We start from the raw sequence: 23,237 nt of genomic DNA, 5'->3' as shown, positions 1-23,237 counted from the left end.
CTAGACAGAACACCATTCTAGACAGAGCACCTGGGGAGAACACCATTCTAGACAGAACACCTGGGAGAACACCATTCTAGACAGAACACCTGGGAGAACACCATTCTAGACAGAACACCATTCTAGACAGAGCACCTGGGGAGAACACCATTCTAGACAGAACACCTGGGAGAACACCATTCTAGACAGAACACCTGGGAGAACACCATTCTAGACAGAACACCTGGGAGAACACCATTCTAGACAGAGCACCTGGGAGAACACCATTCTAGACAGAACACCTGGGAGAACACCATTCTAGACAGAACACCATTCTAGACAGAGCACCTGGGAGAACACCATTCTAGACAGAACACCTGGGAGAACACCATTCTAGACAGAACACCATTCTAGACAGAGCACCTGGGGAGAACACCATTCTAGACAGAACACCTGGGAGAACACCATTCTAGACAGAACACCTGGGAGAACACCATTCTAGACAGAACACCTGGGAGAACACCATTCTAGACAGAGCACTACTGCAGCATAAATACTGGAGGCTGAGACAGAAGGGGTCAGGAGACACTGGCCCCATCCGAGGACACCCCCGGACAGGGCCAAACAGGAAGAGAAATGACATAGTGGTGGATCCAATAGGGAAGTAAATGGAAATACATTTGCCGAAGTTATATAATTACACCGGTCTGTACAGAAATACATTGAAATCATTCTAAATACTTTACCAGAAAGCATAACTTAGTCACAGAGGAATCGAGGATCATTAGCTTTTAAAATGGCTTTAGATTGTTTCATATCACATGCTCATAGGCCTATTTAGGAAGCCCGTAATTTAAACAGCACGATTGGCAATAGGCTGATTATTGAGCTGTGACTGTAAAACATCTCAAATATGTGTGAAGATAAGATTTCTCGAGTATAATTTAAAATGTTGAGACAAGAAGAATGGGAGGGGTATGTGGTGAAGTCTCTCTCCAAAATGGCTCCGCTGTCTCCCGCCAATTCGTGCACATTCGTTTTCGTTGACTGAATTGTTTGTCCTTCATTTTTATTTTATTTTTATTTATTTTTTATTTTAAGCAATTCCCCATTGACATATGTCCCCAGTAGTAAATGTACCATTAATCCCAGTGGTTTGGTTATATTCATTTCGGTTAATGTATATATTCATTACAGTCATTTACTGTTGTCATTCTCAGTGGAAAGCGTTGTTTACAGCAGTTCACAACCTGCTACACTAGTGAAAGTTTTTTTTGTGTGTATTTCATAACCATCATGTGGTTTGTTCTGTGTACCATTTTTGGAGTGTTCCGTGTGTTCCATGTGTTCCATGTGTTCCATGTGAGCATGCGTCTGGTTTCTCTGTCCTGATAACGTTGAGGGAGAAGCGCGTACCTGAGAAACCTCGACCTGCTGCTCGGAAATGTAGGAAAGTGTTGTTGTTTTTTTGTTTTTTTTAACATTCATTGTGAATGATAATATATTAAAACTATAGTAACTCACAAGCTATTTGAAGAAAAAAAATCAACAATAATCACCAATCCTCAGTGTGAAAGAGCAATGGAAGTTGTACAGGCCTAGGTAGGGATGGTTGTGTGCAAGGACCATAGAAATATGAATATCAGGAATTGGCAACTCTTTCTGAGAAATAATCCTCTTATCCAGGTAGGGCCCTTGATTTGAACCTCTAAACCAGTGGTCACCAACCGGCCAATCGCCATTGACTGGTTGATGTCCAAGGCATTCCGAGTCGATCACCAAACATGTCTGTAATTTTTTTTTTTTTTAAGATTAGGCCTTGCCTTCCTATTGTCTGTTTTGTGCTGTCGGCAATAGGTGATTGATTCGGTGTCCTTGGAGGGAGGGAGTCTCACCACAGCTCTCCCTCCCCTCAGACTGACCATCAGATGCAGGCCATCAGTCACTCGGATGTGCCTCACAAGTAAAACAACAAATTATATATTACCAGTGTGATAATTTACCTGAGCATTGCCAATATGCAGTGGTAATGTATTGGGTCTATAGCCTACTGAGTATAGCCAATATGCAGGGATAATGTACTGGGTCTATAGCCTACTGAGTATAGCCAATATGCAGGGATAATGTATTGGGTCTATAGCCTACTGAGCATAGCCAATATGCAGGTCTATAGCCTACTGAGCATAGCCAATATGCAGTGATAATGTATTGGGTCTATAGCCTACTGAGCATAGCCAATATGCAGAGATAATGTATTGGATCTATAGCCTACTGAGTATAGCCAATATGCAGTGATAATGTATTGGGTCTATAGCCTACTGAGCATAGCCAATATGCAGAGATCATGTATTGGGTCTATAGCCTACTGAGTATAGCCAATATGCAGAGATCATGTATTGGGTCTATAGCCTACTGAGTATAGCCAATATACAGGGATAATGTATTGGGTCTATAGCCTACTACTGTACAAACCTCATTGCTACAGAACTGTTTTTAATTGGTTAATGTTGCATAGGCTTATGTTATTTAAGTCATTAAAAACATCTGAGCGGTACATCTTGCATTTTGACTCAAAGTGATCTTAACTCTGAAAAGGATGGTGACCTTTTTATTTCACCTTTATTTAACCAGGTAGGCACGTTGAGAACACCTTTATTTAACCAGGTAGGCACGTTGAGAACACCTTTATTTAACCAGGTAGGCACGTTGAGAACACCTTTATTTAACCAGGTAGGCACGTTGAGAACACCTTTATTTAACCAGGTAGGCACGTTGAGAACAAACCTCTGATTTAAACAAAGTTAACAGGCTAAATTGTTCAAACAGTCGGAGGACATGAGGGTGTATTGTAAACGTGACAATGGCTGCGTCTATATTAGGTTTTGATTGGCCAATACATGTTTAAGTGAGTCCCCCCCCCCCCCATCTTTTCTCCAGGGTTTCGGTCTAGAAACACAGTTTTGACTGCTCCTACAGTTTTGTTTTGGTACTCCAGTTTAACTGATGCTCGGCCCAGAAAGACAATTACCATAGACTGCCACATAGAGATGTCAGATTTTAAAATTCCTAATAAGACACTTTAGTCATCACCATTGTGCAAAAAACATCCATTGAATTATTCAAATAATTGTGACTCATTTCAGGAACATTTGGCATTTGAATGTAAAATATGCTTTTGGGGCAAAAATTCTGACGTTTGATTGCAAATATGGGGAGGGAGTTGAAAGAGAGCACAGAAGGCTGTTTAAAACACCTGTCTCCGGATTAAATCTTGAAACTAAGGTCACAGCATCCGTGACAGAGAGGGAGAAGCGTTCATCCATGTATATGGGTAAAATAGTCTAGCTAGCTACATTTTCAGATATTATACGTTTCAAATTTTGTCAATGTCATTTTCATTGCAAGTTAAAGGGTACTGTTAGTTAGCTAGCTAGCTAACTTTAGCCTGCTGGCTCACTAGCTACAATTACGTGTATGATCCGTGTATCTCAGAAATACATTTGCATTATTAGTTGTAGCCTAATGTTAGCTAGCTAGCTAACATTGAACCTACTGTAGTTGGTTAGCTTTAGCTACCTGCAGTTTCATGCATGGTGGCAAGCTATGACAATCAGTTTGTATTGCTAGTAGTATGGGTTGGGATCATTTCTGCGTTCAAAATAACTGAGAACTCTGAATTGGGAACTCGGTAATCTTTGACTTCAGTACGTTCAAGACAACTGGCAACTCCAGCTCATCCAACTCGAAATTCCAACTCGAGAACTCTTCCGACCGGAAGATCACTGACGTCATGATTTGACCTCATATTTTTCCAAATTCCCAGTTGTCTTGAAAGCAGCATCAGGCTCATTGTTCAGCTAGCTAGCTAGCTACGTGACCCATCAAGTTAGCCAGGTGAGTCTGGGGGGTGATTACAGCCATATATTGTAGTTCTTGAACACGTCTAGACAATAGTGACCCATCCACTTAGCTAGATGTGACTGGGGGTGATTATTTCATGAACAGGTGTACACGTCTAGACAATAGTGGCCCATCCACTTAACTAGATGTGGATATAGCGTTTCTTTCACACAACCCATCAATTTAGACAAGTGCGTCTGGTTAAGAATCATCTAATAATTATAAAATATTATTTTTTAAATGTTTGATATTGCTACTATGCAAGTAACCATTTCACCCTACCGTTTGCACCTTCTGTATGCTAAGCATGTGAGACAGTGTGTGTTTACCAGAGATGGTAATGTAAAGATCAACATGACCTGCACCAAAGGCAGATTAGGATATAGGCCAAGAACTAGATAGTGTATTTTTGCTTCTACTTTCACCACTATTAGTCTTTGATTGTTTACTATGCTACCTTACCCACTCTGTTTAGTACATGGCCTCACATGTGAATCCTTAAAGAAATGGGTGAGGCTAAGGCTTAAGAGGGTGTGAACAAATGGGTGTAGACAAAGTACATTCAAGGGCCATTTTCTCAAAAGTGGGGTTACAAGTTTATCAACTTTAAAAACATAATTACTTTCCCATTATTCCTCAACTGTAGTGTATGAAATACCATTTTTCTAGATCTGAGTCTCTACGTTTAAAAAAAAAAAAAAACACGTACAGATGTTGCTACATAGAACCAAATCAAGCCGGTCGCTGAGGCCGATTTTTAAAAATAATAATAAAAATAATATGAAAAAGATTATAATAATAATCATTTTACATCTCTCACAGCCAAAGATATTAACATTTTACATTCATCCAATGTCTGTCATGTTTTTGGATAACATGATGACGTCGTCGCTGCTCCCTGAGCGCTAGTGATTTTGGTCCGTTTAAACCAGATGCAAGCCCGACAAAGACGGTCCATGAATCGAGGTACACAAATGTGAGTAGAATACCTTGAAAACAACGGTCGGACATCTTGGACGCAGTCTCCAGTTCTTGTTTTACCTCCGTGGTCAATACTCCAAATTCCTGAAGGTCATTTGGGATCTCCTCTGAGAACCCCATTCCCTAAACGGGATCTCCTCTGAGAACCCCATTCCCTAAACGGGATCTCCTCTGAGAACCCCATTCCCTAAACGGGATCTCCTCTGAGAACCCCATTCCCTAAACGGGATCTCCTCTGAGAACCCCATTCCCTAAACGGGATCTCCTCTGAGAACCCCATTCCCTAAACGGGATCTCCTCTGAGAACCCCATTCACTAAACGGGATCTCCTCTGAGAACCCCATTCCCTAAACGGGATCTCCTCTGAGAACCCCATTCCCTAAACGGGATCTCCTCTGAGAACCCCATTCCCTAAACGGGACCTCCTCTGAGAACCCAATTCCCTAAACGGGACCTCCTCTGAGAACCCAATTCCCTAAACGGGACCTCCTCTGAGAACCCCATTCCCTAAACGGGACCTCCTCTGAGAACCCCATTCCCTAAACGGGACCTCCTCTGAGAACCCCATTCCCTAAACGGGATCTCCTCTGAGAACCCCATTCCCTAAAAGGGATCTCCTCTGAGAACCCCATTCCCTAAACGGGATCTCCTCTGAGAACCCCATTCCCTAAACGGGACCTCCTCTGAGAACCCCATTCCCTAAACGGGATCTCCTCTGAGAACCCCATTCCCTAAATGAGACCTCCTCTGAGAACCCCATTCCCTAAATGGGACCTCCTCTGAGAACCCCATTCCCTAAATGGGACCTCCTCTGAGAACCCCATTCCCTAAATGGGACCTCCTCTGAGAACCCCATTCCCTAAATGGGACCTCCTCTGAGAACCCCATTCCCTAAATGGTAGCCAGATAGCGCCACAGTCAACAGTGACACTCAAATCTCAGAGAACGATTTAATTATGACCACTTCCTTTCATTTGAATATTCGAGAAAGATGTTGTTGATTTTTAGGTTAAAAAAAACAACAATATTTTGTTTTTAACTAGCTAGTTAGCCACCGTAACTAGCTAGTTAGCTACTCAAACCAATGCTCATAATACTGCGCCATCAAAAGTCATCAAAAGGTAGTAGAACGCTATGTCTGTTCTTACCTTGATCGTCAGTATTAGCTACTCTTTGACCATATGTCCCCTTTCGTCTCACTACAAATAAAACATATGTGTCCGGGCAACGTTGTTCTGCACTAAAATGTCTGTTGACTGATGTGAGCTATTGAAAATGCAAGCAGCACCTGATGAGACCAGTTACAGAATATATGACAATTAAAAAATAAAAACATAACCATAACAACCGTGACAATATGATTGTAATACAGTCAGCATTACTATTCCATATTAACCCACCTGAACGAGACTTTTGCACAAACAAAGAATATTCCACTTAATTGGAACGATGAGGTAATGGTGAATGTATCACACGTTTGTTAATTAAATGTGGTAGCTGCAAGCCGTCTTGTGTTCACATCCATCTCAGTCCAATCGTCAAAGACTGCTACAGTATAGGGAGAGAGGTTACAGGAGAAAATGGTGGGGGGGGAGACTAGCTGGAGGTTCAGATCTCCTGGAGAGTTTACCCTCCTGTAGCTTATCAACCAGCTAGTGATTAGAATCAGGTGCACTAGATGGTAACTCCAGGAGAGCCCTGTATCAGATCATACTGAGTCTTGAGTCTGTTGACTCTATCTGGTCCTGATTGGATCATCCTCATCGTGGTACTCCAGACCTCTGGGTCCTGATTGGATCATCCTCATCGTGGTACTCCAGACCTCTGGGTCCTGATTGGATCATCCTCATCGTGGTACTCCAGACCTCTGGGTCCTGATTGGATCATCCTCATCGTGGTACTCCAGACCTCTGGGTCCTGATTGGATCATCCTCATAGTGGTACTCCAGACCTCTGGGTTCTGATTGGATCATCCTCATCGTGGTACTCCAGACCTCTGGGTCCTGATTGGATCATCCTCATCGTGGTACTCCAGGCCTCCGGGTCCTGATTGGATCATCCTCATCGTGGTATTCCAGACCTCCGGGTCCTGATTGGATCATCCTCATCGTGGTACTCCAGACCTCCGCGTCCTGATTGGAGCATCCTAGACAGAGCAGTGTGCGGGTGTCTTATCTCTGTTCATTTCTCTACCATAAGCCGTCTTCAATGTTTTTTGGGGAGAATATCGCAGTATGTCCAACCGACCTCACAACCGCAGACCACATGTAACCACGCTAGCTCAGGACCTCCACATCCGGCTTCTTCACCTACCGGCTCAGCCACCTGGACAGCTGATGGAACTTTGGAGTATTTCTGTCTGTAATTAAGCCTTTTTGTGGGGAAAAACTAATTCTGATTGGCTGGGCCTGGCTCCCAAGTGGGTGGACCTATGGCTGGAAGGTGTGCATTGTTGTGATTCTGAACGGTCAGATAGCTAGCAACAATGACACGAAGCTGCCTTGTGGGGGCTGGTAGGTGGCTGGTTTCAGTTCGTTGTGTCTTGTTATTGTTACCATGTCTTGTTGTGAGGTGTTTTGACTGTCGTCATGTTAACAATGTAACAATGATATTTGAGCGACAAAAATGGCTGTGTTTATGTTTTCAAACATTTTGGACACTAAATATAGTTTACATGTTGTCAACAATCTAAGCCAAACACGTCTGTTTTTTCCCGTAGTTGCACAAGCGTTAGGTTGGTTGCTAAACTTCTCTAGCAACTAATGCAAAAAGAATTAACGACTGGGTCGTGTCTGTAGCAACATGAACCAAAATAATGAAGGACCAGGTTTTTGTTCTGTACTTCAACAGCAGATGTACTGACATTGAATGGGTTGATTTAGGAAAAAATGTGGCACTAACACACACACACACACACACACACACACTACAGTTTAACTGAGCCATGATGATGACTGATTGTGTGTGTGTGTGCAGAGCTGTAGGACACAGAGGTACAGATCTTTGGATTTTTGTTGAAAATTATATATACACAAAAGTATGTGGACACCCCTTAAAAAGGAGCAACAATGGCTCAACCGCAAATTGGTAGGCCGCACAAGCTCACAGAACGGGACTGCCAAGGGCTGATGCGCATAGAACGTCAATATCCCCTGTCCTCGGTTGCAAAACTCACTACCGAGTTCAACTGCCTCTGGAAGCGACGTCAGCACAAGAACTGTTCGTCGGGAGATTCATGAAATGGGTTTCCATGGCCGAGCAGCCGCACACAAGCCTAAGATCACCATGCGCAATGCCAAGCGTCTGCTGGAGTGGTGTAAAACACGCCGCCATGGGACTCTGGAACAGTGATACCCGTTCACTGGAGTGATGAATCACGCTTCACCATCTGGCAGTCTGATGGACGAATCTGGTGATGCCAGGAGAACGCTACCTGCACGAATGCATAGTGCCAACTGTAAAGTTTGGTGGAAGAGGAATAATGGTCTGGGGCTGTTTTTCATGGTTCGGGGCCCTTAGTTCCAGTGAAGGGAAATCTTAACGCTACAGCATACAATGATATTCTAGACGATTCTGTGCTTCCAACTTTGTGGCAACAGTTTGGGGAAGGCCCTTTCCTGTTTCAGCATGACAATTCCCCCATGCACAAATCGAGGTCCATACAGAAATTGTTTGTCGAGATCGGTGTGAAAGAACTTGACTGGCCTGCACAGAGCCCTGACCTCGACCCCATCGAACACCTTTGGGATGAATTGGAACACCGTCTGCGAGCCAGGTCTAATCGCCCAACATCAGTGCCCGACCGCACTAATGCTCTTGTGGCTGAATGGAAGCAAGTCCCTGCGGCAATGTTCCTACATCTAGTGGAAAGCCTTCCCAGTAGAGTGGAGGCTGTTATAGCATCAAAGGGGGGACCAACTCCATATTAATGGCCATGCTTTTGGAATGAGGTGTTCGATGAGCTGATGTCCACATACTTTTGGTCATGTAGATTTAATTTATTTCATTTTTCCAACAATTGTTTACAGACAGATTATTTCACTTATAAATCAGTGTATCACATTTCTAGTGGGTCAGACATTTACATTCACTAAGATGACTGTGCCTTTAAACAGCTTGGAAAATTCCAGAAAATGATGTCTTGGCTTTAGAAGCTTCTGAAAGGCTAATTGACATCATTTGAGTCAATTGTAGGTGTACCTGTGGATGTAGTTCAAGGCCTACCTTCAAACTCGGTGCCTCTTTGCTTGACATCATGGGAAAATCAAAAATCATCCAAGACCTCACCCCAGAAAATAAATTGTAGACCTCCAAGTCTGGTTCATCCTTGGGAGCAATTTCCAAACACCTGAAGGTACCACGTTTATCTGTACAAACAATAGTACGCCAGTATAACCACCATGGGACCACGCAGCTGTCATACCGCTCAGGAAGGAGAGCATCTCCTAGAGATGAATGTACTTTGGTGCAAAAAGTGCAAATCAATGCCGGAACAACAGCAAAGGACCTTGTGAAGATTCTGGAGGAAACGGGTACAAAAGTATCTATATCCACAGTAAAATGAGTCCTATATCAACATAACCTGAAAGATATTACAGCACTGTTTGAATTAGAGGTCGACTGATTATGATTTTTCAACGCCGATAGCGATTTTTGGAGGACCAAAAAAGCCAATACCGATTTTAATCGGCCAATTTAAAAAATAGTAATAATGACTAAAAAAAATTAAAAAATTATTTGTAATAATAATACTGAATGAACACTTATTTTCACTTAATATAATACATCAATAAAATCAATTTAGCCTCAAGTAAATAATTAAACATGTTCAATTTGGTTTAAATAATGCAAAAACAAAGTGTTGGAGAATAAAGTAAAAGAGCTAACGTTTCAGTTCCTTGTTCAGAACATATGAAAGCTGGTGGTTCCTTTTAACAAGTCTTCAATATTCCAAGGAAAGTGGTTTTAGGTTGTAGTTAATATAGTATTTATAGGAATATTTCCCTCTATACCATTTGTATTTCATATACCTTTGACTATTGGATGTTCTTATTTTTTTTATTTTATTTAACCAGGCAAGTGAAGAACAAATTCTTATTTTCAATGACGGCCTAGGAACAGTGGGTTAACTGCCTTGTTCAAGGGCAGAACGACAGCTCGGGGATTCGAACTTGCAACCTTTCGGTTACTAGTCCAACGCTCTAACCACTAGGCTACCCTGCCACCCCTTATAGGCACTTTAGTATTGCCAGTGTAACAGTATAGCTTCCGTCACGCTCCTCCCTGGGCTCGAACCAAGAACACAACGACAACAGCCACCCTCGAATCAGCATTACCCATGCAGAGCAAGGGAAACAACCACCCCAAGGCTCAGAGTGAGTGACGTTTGAAACGCTATTAGCGCGCGCTAACTTGCCAGCCATTTCACTTTGGTTACACCAGCCTAATCTCGGGAGTTGATAGACTTGAAGTCATAAACAGCGCAATGCTTGACGCACAACGAAGAGCTGCTGGCAAAACGAACGACAGTGCTGTTTGAATGAATGTTTACGCGCCTGCTTCTGCCTACCACCGCTCAGTCAGATACTGAGATACTTGTATGCTTGTATGCTCAGTCAGATTATACGCAACGCAGGACACGCTAGATAATATCTAGTAATATCATCAACCATGTGTCGTTAACTAGTGATTATGATTGATTGTTTTTTATAAGATACGTTTAATGCTAGCTAGCAACTTACCTTGGCTTGCTGCATTCGCGTAACAGGCAGGCAGTCTCCTCGTGGAGTGCAACGGTCTTTATTGCGTTGGACTAGTTAACCGTAAGGTTGCAAGATTGGATCCCCCGAGCTGACAAGATGAAAATCTATCGTTCTGCCCCTGAACGAGGCAGTTAACCCACCGTTCCTAGGCCGTCATTGTAAATAAGAATGTGTTCTTAACTGACTTGCCTGGTTAAATAAAGATTAAATAAAGGTGTAAAATCGGTGTCCAAAAATACCGATTTCCGATTTGTTATGAGAACTTGAAATCGGCCCTAATTAATTGGCCGACCTCTAGTTGGAATACACAAGTATTTCACTACACCCACAATAACATCTGCTAAACATGCGACCAATAAAGGTTCATTTGAATTAAGCACATTAATCCATTTTACAAGAGCCTAACTGGGATACATAAGCAGAGTGTGAGTTTCAAGTGTGGGGGAAGTTCATTTTCACCATTAAAAAAAACGCACTTTTATTATAAAAGCATGACCTGCACAATCACATTTGCGATCACTTTTGATAATGGTGTTTTCCACTAATGGAACATTCGCGCTTACTACCATGTGCTTTGCTATCATTACTAATAGTTTATCAACATTTTAAGCTTAACGTTCTGATCTGTTGCGTCTGCCACATTGCGTAAAAAAATGTTTTTGTATTAATTTGGGATCTAGCCCATCCCACAACTGTCCCAGACGGTTTGGAATATTTATTTCTCGCACAGAATAGAATAGGATGAATTTTGTACTATGGGGGATAGTAGATTGACATAGGCTAGTGCTTTTTTCTGTTCATTAGACCTACTCATCTTGTTGGCTGACGAAAAGTAAACGTGGACAGTTCTTTCAATATGCTCCTCGGAATTGGATAATTCAGCAGTTGCGTCTCCGATGTGTCTGTCTTCACTTGTGAGATCAGGTGATGGAGCACACAGCACTCCGGGAGAAGCGCACAGCACTCCGGGAGAAGCGCACAACGGCCACTGGCCACAAAAGGCATGGATTTCTTTTTTTTTTTACCGCGCATTACGGCCACAGAGAGGTGGTGATGCCGCCGTGAAATTCGAGGCTGTATCACGTGTCAAATTGTGAACCCGAGGTTGATGAAGTGCGCAAACAAACTAAGCAGAGCCTTTTTTAAAGCAACGTCTTTCAAAATCATCATTAGTCGCATCATGCAGCCTAAAAAAATAAATGTTTAAACGTATAGCCCAACGTTTGTAGAACAACTTTCTATTTTATTCAGCTTTTTTCAATTGTATTCTTCATACTATAAAATAATGCCACGGAATTCTAAGCAAATCTAGTGTGCTAAATGAACTAGTGTAGCCCACAGCCATTTGGCATAGCCACATCAGGACCTAACATGAGGACAACTCAGAGTATGTTAATCTGTTCTTCTGAAATAAACTAAATTTTCTTCATATCATATTATCATATTTTCTTCATATCATGTTTCTTTAGACCTGTCTAAAATAAATAATGGATTTATTGTGATGGTGTAGACTAAATTACATGGATTTATTGTGATGGTGTAGGTAGACTATATTACATGGATTTATTGTGATGGTGTAGACTATATTACATGGATTTATTGTGATGGTGTAGGTAGACTATATTACATGGATTTATTGTGATGGTGTAGACTATATTACATGGATTTATTGTGATGGTGTAGGTAGACTATATTACATGGATTTATTGTGATGGTGTAGGCAGACTATATTACATGGATTTATTGTGATGGTGTAGGCAGACTATATTACATGGATTTATTGTGATGGTGTAGGTAGACTATATTACATGGATTTATTGTGATGGTGTAGGTAGACTATATTACATGGATTTATTGTGATGGTGTAGGTAGACTATATTACATGGATTTATTGTGATGGTGTAGGTAGACTATATTACATGGATTTATTGTGATGGTGTAGGTAGACTATATTACATGGATTTATTGTGATGGTGTAGGCTATATTACATGGATTTATTGTGATGGTGTAGGCTATATTACATGGATTTATTGTGATGGTGTAGGCAGACTATATTACATGGATTTATTGTGATGGTGTAGGTAGACTATATTACATGGATTTATTGTGATGGTGTAGGTAGACTATATTACATGGATTTATTGTGATGGTGTAGGTAGACTATATTACATGGATTTATTGTGATGGTGTAGGTAGACTATATTACATGGATTTATTGTGATGGTGTAGGTAGACTATGTTACATGGATTTATTGTGATGGTGTAGGTAGACTATATTACATGGATTTATTGTGATGGTGTAGGTAGACTATATTACATGGATTTATTGTGATGGTGTAGACTATATTACATGGATTTATTGTGATGGTGTAGGTAGACTATATTACATGGATTTATTGTGATGGTGTAGACTATATTACATGGATTTATTGTGATGGTGTAGGTAGACTATATTACATGGATTTATTGTGATGGTGTAGGTAGACTATATTACATGGATTTATTGTGATGGTGTAGGTAGACTATGTTACATGGATTTATTGTGATGGTGTAGGTAGACTATATTACATGGATTTATTGTGATGGTGTAGGTAGACTATATTACATGGATTTATTGTGATGGTGTAGGTAGACTATATTACATGGATTTATTGTGATGGTGTAGACTATATTACATGGATTTATTGTGATGGTGTAGACTATATTACATGGATTTATTGTGATGGTGTAGACTATATTACATGGATTTATTGTGATGGTGTAGACTATATTACATGGATTTATTGTGACGGTGTAGGTAGACTATATTACATGGATTTATTGTGATGGTGTAGACTATATGGATTTATTGTGATGGTGTAGACTATATGGATTTATTGTGATGGTGTAGGTAGACTATATTACATGGATTTATTGTGATGGTGTAGACTATATTACATGGATTTATTGTGATGGTGTAGACTATATTACATGGATTTATTGTGACGGTGTAGGTAGACTATATTACATGGATTTATTGTGATGGTGTAGACTATATGGATTTATTGTGATGGTGTAGACTATATGGATTTATTGTGATGGTGTAGGTAGACTATATTACATGGATTTATTGTGATGGTGTAGACTATATTACATGGATTTATTGTGATGGTGTAGACTATATTACATGGATTTATTGTGATGGTGTAGGTAGACTATATTACATGGATTTATTGTGATGGTGTAGACTATATTACATGGATTTATTGTGATGGTGTAGACTATATTACATGGATTTATTGTGATGGTGTAGGTAGACTATATTACATGGATTTATTGTGATGGTGTAGACTATATTACATGGATGTATTGTGATGGTGTAGACTATATTACATGGATGTATTGTGATGGTGTAGGTAGGCTATATTACATGGATTTATTGTGATGGTGTAGACTATATTACATGGATTTATTGTGATGGTGTAGACTATATTACATGGATTTATTGTGATGGTGTAGACTATATTACATGGATTTATTGTGATGGTGTAGACTATATTACATGGATTTATTGTGATGGTGTAGACTATATTACATGGATTTATTGTGATGGTGTAGACTATATTACATGGATTTATTGTGATGGTGTAGACTATATGGATTTATTGTGATGGTGTAGACTATATGGATTTATTGTGATGGTGTAGACTATATGGATTTATTGTGATGGTGTAGACTATATGGATTTATTGTGATGGTGTAGACTATATGGATTTATTGTGATGGTGTAGACTATATTACATGGATTTATTGTGATGGTGTAGACTATATTACATGGATTTATTGTGATGGTGTAGGCTATATTACATGGATTTATTGTGATGGTGTAGACTATATTACATGGATTTATTGTGATGGTGTAGACTATATTACATGGATTTATTGTGATGGTGTAGACTATATTACATGGATTTATTGTGATGGTGTAGACTATATTACATGGATTTATTGTGATGGTGTAGGTAGACTATATTACATGGATTTATTGTGATGGTGTAGACTATATGGATTTATTGTGATGGTGTAGACTATATGGATTTATTGTGATGGTGTAGACTATATTACATGGATTTATTGTGATGGTGTAGGTAGACTATATTACATGGATTTATTGTGATGGTGTAGACTATATGGATTTATTGTGATGGTGTAGACTATATTGATTTATTGTGATGGTGTAGACTATATTACATGGATTTATTGTGATGGTGTAGACTATATTACATGGATTTATTGTGATGGTGTAGACTATATTACATGGATTTATTGTGACGGTGTAGACTATTACATGGATTTATTGTGATGGTGTAGACTATATTACATGGATTTATTGTGATGGTGTAGACTATATTACATGGATTTATTGTGATGGTGTAGACTATATTACATGGATTTATTGTGATGGTGTAGGTAGACTATATTACATGGATTTATTGTGATGGTGTAGACTATATGGATTTATTGTGATGGTGTAGACTATATGGATTTATTGTGATGGTGTAGACTATATTACATGGATTTATTGTGATGGTGTAGGTAGACTATATTACATGGATTTATTGTGATGGTGTAGACTATATTACATGGATTTATTGTGATGGTGTAGGTAGACTATATTACATGGATTTATTGTGATGGTGTAGACTATATGGATTTATTGTGATGGTGTAGACTATATTACATGGATTTATTGTGATGATGTAGGTAGACTATATTACATGGATTTATTGTGATGGTGTAGGTAGACTATATTACATGGATTTATTGTGATGGTGTAGACTATATGGATTTATTGTGATGGTGTAGACTATATGGATTTATTGTGATGGTGTAGACTACATGGATTTATTGTGATGGTGTAGACTATATGGATTTATTGTGATGGTGTAGACTATATGGATTTATTGTGATGGTGTAGACTATATGGATTTATTGTGATGGTGTAGACTATATGGATTTATTGTGATGGTGTAGACTATATGGATTTATTGTGATGGTGTAGACTATATGGATTTATTGTGATGGTGTAGACTATATGGATTTATTGTGATGGTGTAGACTATATGGATTTATTGTGATGGTGTAGACTATATGGATTTATTGTGATGGTGTAGACTATATGGATTTATTGTGATGGTGTAGACTATATGGATTTATTGTGATGGTGTAGACTATATGGATTTATTGTGATGGTGTAGACTATATGGATTTATTGTGATGGTGTAGACTATATGGATTTATTGTGATGGTGTAGACTATATGGATTTATTGTGATGGTGTAGACTATATGGATTTATTGTGATGGTGTAGACTATATGGATTTATTGTGATGGTGTAGACTATATGGATTTATTGTGATGGTGTAGACTACATGGATTTATGGTGATGGTGTAGACTATATGGATTTATTAGACTTGTTTTAAGTGTAGCTGTTCCAAAGGTCTGCATCAGTGGCTTGTAGTCTGTGTGGAAGTACAAAATGTGTTATGTTAATTAACGGTCAATTACCGTGAGACTGACAGTTATATGCATCACAATCACCATCTGACGAAATTTCGTGACCGCCACAGCCCTAGCTGTAACCTAACAAAAGGTGGAAAAAGTCAAGGGGTCTGAATACTTTCCGAATGCACTGTGGTTGCTCAACTAAAGGTTTTGAGATTATGCTGCGGGACTTAAGAGGTAATTCGTGGTTTAGTACGGTACCCTGCGTCACTGGTTCATTGCTCCAGACCACCACAAGGGGGAGTTAGAGCACTGATTATGCTTTTGTGTCCTACTGTGTCTCTAACTGACAATAAATGGGCGACATAAACCTAAATAGAAACTGATAATTGTGCACAACTTTAGTATTACTTACTAATACTGTTGTTACACTAAGGTTTTTATTCTAAGAGAAACGTAGACTACAATTAGGGTGTGGAAATGTTAGGATTATTTTGCTCTTACTGTAGTACTGTAGTCTACTCCCGACCGGTCACATTGTACAGCACCCGAGTGGCGCAGCGGTCTAAGACACTGCATCGCAGTGCAAACGGCCCTGCTACAGATGCTGGTTCAATACCCGTGCCGGCCGCGACTGAGGCGACTCTAAATTACAAACCAACTTAATTTACAAATTAGTAACAATGTCTCATCCCACGTTCAAGAATGGCCCTTATTTGGAAAAAAAAATAATCTCCAAAATATATATATATATTTTTTTTAACAAAGCGATTTATTATTATTATTAAAGACAGAACAAATAATACAACAAATATTGTGGTTAAATTCAAATATACGAATTGATGTAAAAATAAATAAATAAAAACGTTATCAATTGGAACCTTTTAATAACATGGAAGTGTAAAAAAAAAAGTTATTGTTATTAACGAGAGTCATCTCTACAGTCCCTGGTTCGAATCCAGGCTGTATCATATTGGGAGTCCCATAGGGAGGGTTCGGCTGGCCGGGATGTCCTTGTCTAAAAAAAAATAGGCAAGTTGGGCTTATGGTTTCTCTCCCTCTAAAAACTACAGTAAATATTTTGGCCTTTTTATTCAGATTACAATCGCTCACTTTAGTTTTTTTGAAAACTAAATTATCTTAAATATCGTGATATAATATAGCCTACCCGCTGTGGTCAACTATTTCAGCACCGTTTCGCACTGCTCTGAGACAAGCATGGAGTAACTAAAATGTTCAATTATGTTCCATGATATTCTTAAAATATATATATATATATATATGTTGACTGAATACGTTCTTTCTGATGGTCTTTTAATAAAGAAATGTTTTGGTTATCCTGAGCTGGACATAATGGACAATTTTGAGTTTAATTTTGAGATCAAATAATATTTTTTAAATGATGTTTCAGGAATGTAAATCTTATCTGTTTCTAACTACAGACACAATTTCAGAACAATCTGAGATGGTTTCTAGTGCTTTTTGATGTGGAACGACTGTTAACCTAGCTGTAATTACTGACTGCCACCCATAGAGGGCGCCACTACACTACACCACGAACACAGATATTCCTTTCTCTCTGCCACTACATTACTAGAGACCTTGGTTATAAGGGCAATGTGGATGTATCCTAGAGGTTTGGGTTAACTGTGATAAAATGAGAGTACTGTTGATAATGTGACCCTGCTATAAACTAGGGGGTGTACTGGTACATCAAGCTGCTTCACTACAGAAACAGGAGGTGGGCTCCTTTTGAGCCTTTCTGGCTTTCACAAGCTTCTTTAACGTGTGTGTGTGTGTTCGTGTGTGTGTGTGTGTGTGTGTGTGTGTGTGTGTGTGTAGATGCTGCAGGACTGTGCGAAGGCTCGGAGGGAGGTGGATCTTCACTGTAGGGCGTCGCCCTGTTCCACCATCGTACGCATCGTGGACGTCTTTGAAAACCTCTACCAGGGCAGGAAGTGTCTGCTCATAGTCATGGAATGGTGGGTGCTACACGACACTGCCCACATTTAAAAAATACACACACTTGGGACAAAAAAAAAGAGGATTGTGCTAGAAATTCGGGAGGCAGTGGTTATATGGTTTGGACGTAGCCTAACACATGACGTAGCCTAATACAGACAGAATCATGTCTGTTCTACGAAATATATTCCCAATTTAAATGTTTTCTCAAACATGTTTTTATTTTCTCTATTATGCTGTGACGTTGTGAGAGAGCCATAGGAGGGAGCGTTGTAGAATAATAGTGAAGTCATCAAAACCTATGAAATGGCGTATATGGAATCATGTAGTAACCAAAAAAGTGTTAAACAATATACATCGATTTTAGATCATTCAAAGCAGCCACCCTTTGCCTTGATGACAGCTTTGTACACTCTACATGATTCCATGTGTGTTATTTCATCGTTTTGATGTCTTCACTATGTTTCTACAATGTAGAAAATAGTACAAATAAAGAAAACCCCTTGAAAGACTAGGTGTGTCCAAACTTTTGACTGGTCCTGTATAGAAAAAATAATTATTTGATGAAAAGGTGTATTTGGCCTTACTGCTATTAGCCCATACTGCTATTAGCCCATACTGCTACTAGCCCATACTGCTACTAGCCCATACTGCTATTAGCCCATACTGCTATTAGCCCATACTGCTATTAGCCCATACTGCTATTAGCCCATACTGCTATTATCCCATACTGCTATTAGCCCATACTGCTATTAGCCCATACTGCTATTAGCCCATACTGCTATTAGCCCAAACTGCTATTAGCCCATACTGCTATTAGCCCATACTGCTACTAGCCCATACTGCTATTAGCCCATACTGCTACTAGCCCATACTGCTACTAGCCCATACTGCTACTAGCCCATACTGCTACTAGCCCATACTGCTATTAGCCCATACTGCTATTAGCCCATACTGCTATTAGCCCATACTGCTATTAGCCCATACTGCTATTAGCCCATACTGCTACTAGCCCATACTGCTACTAGCCCATACTGCTATTAGCCCATACTGCTATTAGCCCATACTGCTATTAGCCCATACTGCTATTAGCCCATACTGCTATTAGCCCATACTGCTATTAGCCCATACTGCTATTAGCCCATACTGCTACTAGCCCATACTGCTATTAGCCCATACTGCTATTAGCCCATACTGCTACTAGCCCATACTGCTACTAGCCCATACTGCTACTAGCCCATACTGCTACTAGCCCATACTGCTATTAGCCCATACTGCTATTAGCCCATACTGCTACTAGCCCATACTGCTACTAGCCCATACTGCTATTAGCCCATACTGCTATTAGCCCATACTGCTATTAGCCCTTACTGCTATTAGCCCATACTGCTATTAGCCCATACTGCTATTAGCCCATACTGCTATTAGCCCATACTGCTATTAGCCCATCCTGCTACTAGCCCATACTGCTATTAGCCCATACTGCTATTAGCCCATACTGCTATTAGCCCATACTGCTATTAGCCCATACTGCTATTAGCCCATACTGCTATTAGCCCTTACTGCTATTAGCCCATACTGCTATTAGCCCATACTGCTATTAGCCCATACTGCTATTAGCCCATACTGCTATTAGCCCATACTGCTATTAGCCCATACTGCTATTAGCCCATACTGCTATTAGCCCATACTGCTATTAGCCCATACTGCTATTAGCCCATACTGCTATTAGCCCATACTGCTATTAGCCCATACTGCTATTAGCCCTTACTGCTATTAGCCCATACTGCTATTAGCCCATACTGCTATTAGCCCTTACTGCTATTAGCCCATACTGCTATTAGCCCATACTGCTATTAGCCCATACTGCTATTAGCCCATACTGCTATTAGCCCATACTGCTATTAGCCCATACTGCTATTAGCCCATACTGCTATTAGCCCATACTGCTATTAGCCCATACTGCTATTAGCCCATACTGCTATTAGCCCATACTGCTATTAGCCCATACTGCTATTAGCCCATACTGCTATTAGCCCATACTGCTATTAGCCCATACTGCTATTAGCCCTTACTGCTATTAGCCCATACTGCTATTAGCCCATACTGCTATTAGCCCATACTGCTATTAGCCCATAAAAACGCATAAAAGATCTGAAAACATTATTTCTCTACTCCTTCAATGTGTATGTGGCATCGCTTTAAATACACGGTTTACAACCAGTTTCATGTTGTTGCCCGCATTTCTTTGGAATAGAAACACAAACAAATCATTCATTTTTTAAAATATTTTCATATTTATAATAATCAGGATGTTTTGTCTAAAAGTGAAGTCGCCAATTCAACGGCTCAGACACGAGACAAACACGACCGTTCAAAAGTTTGGGGTGACTTCGACTTTAATATGTCCGTAAACACACCAGCCGGCTGGTCTGCGCGTGCTCTGAGGACACGGCTTGGGATGCCGTCTGAGCCGGCAGAGTAGCATGTTGAGTTAAATGAAGCTGATTCGTTTCTCCTAAACCAGGTTAGTTCCGTTGACTTACTGTTCTATTTCCACTAACGAGGCGTGAGAGATATCAAACCACTGAACTTCTTCTCTCTCTCACACACACACACACACCGGGGTGCACATTCTCATGGTGTGGTAATCGCTGTCACTTGGGGATGGTGTTTTTTGTGGTCACAGCATTTACAGCAGTAGCAGCAGTTTTCAATAGCTTTTCATGACTGTCACAGCGTTTGATGTTAGAAGAAAAGGCAACATTTCCAATGCGTTTTTCTTAATTGTGTTTTGAGGTTGTTGGTTGGTTGAGCCTGTTCACATGACTGGTGCAGATAATTAAGATGGTCTCTCTGTCTGTCTGTCAGGGTTTTTTTCTCTCCCTCTCTCTCTGTTTCTCTTTTTTTCATCTCTTCTAAGGTCTTGTTTTTTTTTCTGTTTCCCTTTCTGAATGACTGAGACCCCTTGCCCTCTCTGGCAGCTTTCCAGTAAACTAACCCCAGAAAGATGGGAGGGGGGTGTTGGGGTTAGTTTACTGGAAAGCTGCCAGAGATGACACGTTCTGACAAACACTTGGTTTTGTTTCAGACCCTTCCGCCTGTAGCATGCAGAGTGGTGTGTGTGGTCTACCTCATCGTGAGAATCCAGATTAGATTTACTATAATTCGGCCCTAACCGTGTGTGTGTGTGTGTGTGTGTGTGTTACAGCATGGATGGGGGAGAGCTGTTCAGTCGTATCCAGGACAGAGGAGACCAGGCCTTCACAGAGAGAGGTAGAACACACACAGACACAGAGGCAAAAACTTTATCTGTTTGCTAACTTTGTGTGTGTATTTCAGAGGCCTCTGATATCATGAAGAGTATAGGAGAGGCCATTCAGTTCCTTCATGCCATCAACATCGCTCACAGAGATGTCAAGGTACCTAACCCCTGCCCCTCGACCTCTAACCCCTTACCGCTGACTTGTAAGCTTCCCCTTCTTATATCGCTGACTCTATAATATGATTATATAACCATAGTGACTGACCTCCTCGCTCGTTCTCTCGTCCCTTCTGCAGCCAGAGAACCTACTGTATTTATCTAAGAGGCCTAATGCTCTGCTGAAACTGACAGACTTTGGTTTTGCTAAAGAGACCACCACACACAACTCACTGGTCACCCCCTGCTACACACCATACTACGTTGGTAAGGACACGCACAGACCCACGCACCTCACACTCATCTTGCATGAACTATACAGAATGTACCATTAGGATAGTTTACGGTCTTGAATTTTCTCTGTCTCTTCAAAGGGCTTTATGTTTACAAATGAAATAAACAGAACAACAAAAAAAACAGAAATTAACAGTGAACATTGCAAAGTGTTTGTATGATCAGCTGCGTCCAGTGTTTTAACAATGTGGCTGATAGTTGTATTACTAATAGTGAGGGGAATATCAATATTGGTGATATGTATCTCGCTCTCTCTCTCTCTCAGCTCCAGAGGTGTTGGGACCAGAGAAGTATGATAAGTCATGTGACATGTGGTCGCTAGGTGTCATCATGTACATCCTGTAAGTCCTGTTAACTTTACACCCCTACCCCCATACAGTGGTATCCACCCCCCTTGGCATTTTTCTTATTTTGTTGCCTTATAACCTGGAATTAAAATATATATTTATTTTTTTTTGGGGGGGGGGGGGGGTTGTATAATTTGATTTACACAACATGCCTACCACTTTGAAGATGCAAAATATGTTTTATTGTGAACAACTGAAAACTTGAGCGTGCATAACTATTAACCCCCCCAAAGTCAATGCTTTGCACTGCCACCTTCTGCAGCAATTACAGCTGCAAGTCTCTTGGGGTATGTCTCTATAAGCTTGGCACATCTAGCCACTGGGATATTTGCCCCATTCTTCAAGGCAAAACTGCTCCTTCAAGTTGGATGGGTTCCGCTTGTGTACAGCGATCTTTAAGTCATACCACAGATTCTCAATTGGATTGAGGTCTGGGCTTTGACTAGGCCATTCCAAGACATTTAAATGCTTCCCCTTAAACCACTAGAGTGTTGCTTTAGCAGTATGCTTAGGGTCATTGTCCTGCTGGAAGGTGAACCTCCGTCCCAGTCTCAAATCTCTGGAAGACTGAAACAGGTTTCCCTCAAGAATTTCCCTGTAATTAGCTCCATCCATCATTCCTTCAATTCTGACCAGTTTCCCAGACCCTGCCAATGAAAAACATATGCCACCACCATGCTTCATTGGGGGGATGATGTTCTCAGGGTGATGAGAGGTGTTGGGTTTGCGCCAGACATAGCGTTTTCCTTGATGGCCAAAAAGCTCAATTTTAGTTTCATCTGACCAGAGTACTTTCTTCCATATGTTTGGGGAGTCTCCAACATGCCTTTTGGTGAACACCAAACGTGTTAGCTTCTTTTTTTTTCTTTAAGCAATGGCTTTTTTTCTGGGCACTCTTCCGTAAAGCCCAGCTCTGTGGAGAGTACGACTGGTGGATGGATTTAATGGCGCTCCGTGGGATGTTCAAAGTTTCTGATATTTTTTTCTAACCCAACCCTGATCTGTACTTCTCAACAACTTTGTCTCTGACCTGTTTGGAGAGCTCCTTGGTCTTCATGGTGCCGCTTGCTTGGTGATGACCCTTGCTTTAGCGGTGTTGCAGACTC

At 40.5% G+C, this 23,237-nt stretch overlaps 1 protein-coding gene across 3 annotated transcripts in view; it reads left to right on the top strand.

Moving 5' to 3' along the window:
• LOC139413943 (MAP kinase-activated protein kinase 2-like) overlaps window positions 1–23,237 on the top strand; it is a 56,689-nt gene that overhangs the window by 26,376 nt on the left and 7,076 nt on the right. For all 3 annotated transcript variants that reach the window (XM_071161832.1, XM_071161835.1, XM_071161834.1), the window contains exons 2-6: window positions 17,950–18,089; window positions 21,281–21,345; window positions 21,412–21,491; window positions 21,631–21,757; window positions 22,050–22,125. In XM_071161832.1, the coding sequence (XP_071017933.1) occupies window positions 17,950–18,089; window positions 21,281–21,345; window positions 21,412–21,491; window positions 21,631–21,757; window positions 22,050–22,125 (488 nt within the window). The remainder of the gene's footprint in view (window positions 1–17,949; window positions 18,090–21,280; window positions 21,346–21,411; window positions 21,492–21,630; window positions 21,758–22,049; window positions 22,126–23,237) is intronic.

Source organism: Oncorhynchus clarkii, chromosome 7, assembly GCF_045791955.1.
Source record: "Oncorhynchus clarkii lewisi isolate Uvic-CL-2024 chromosome 7, UVic_Ocla_1.0, whole genome shotgun sequence".
Taxonomy (NCBI): domain Eukaryota; kingdom Metazoa; phylum Chordata; class Actinopteri; order Salmoniformes; family Salmonidae; genus Oncorhynchus; species Oncorhynchus clarkii.
Note: the sequence above shows the minus strand (reverse complement) of the source record. Positions and strands in the feature narration are given on the sequence as shown.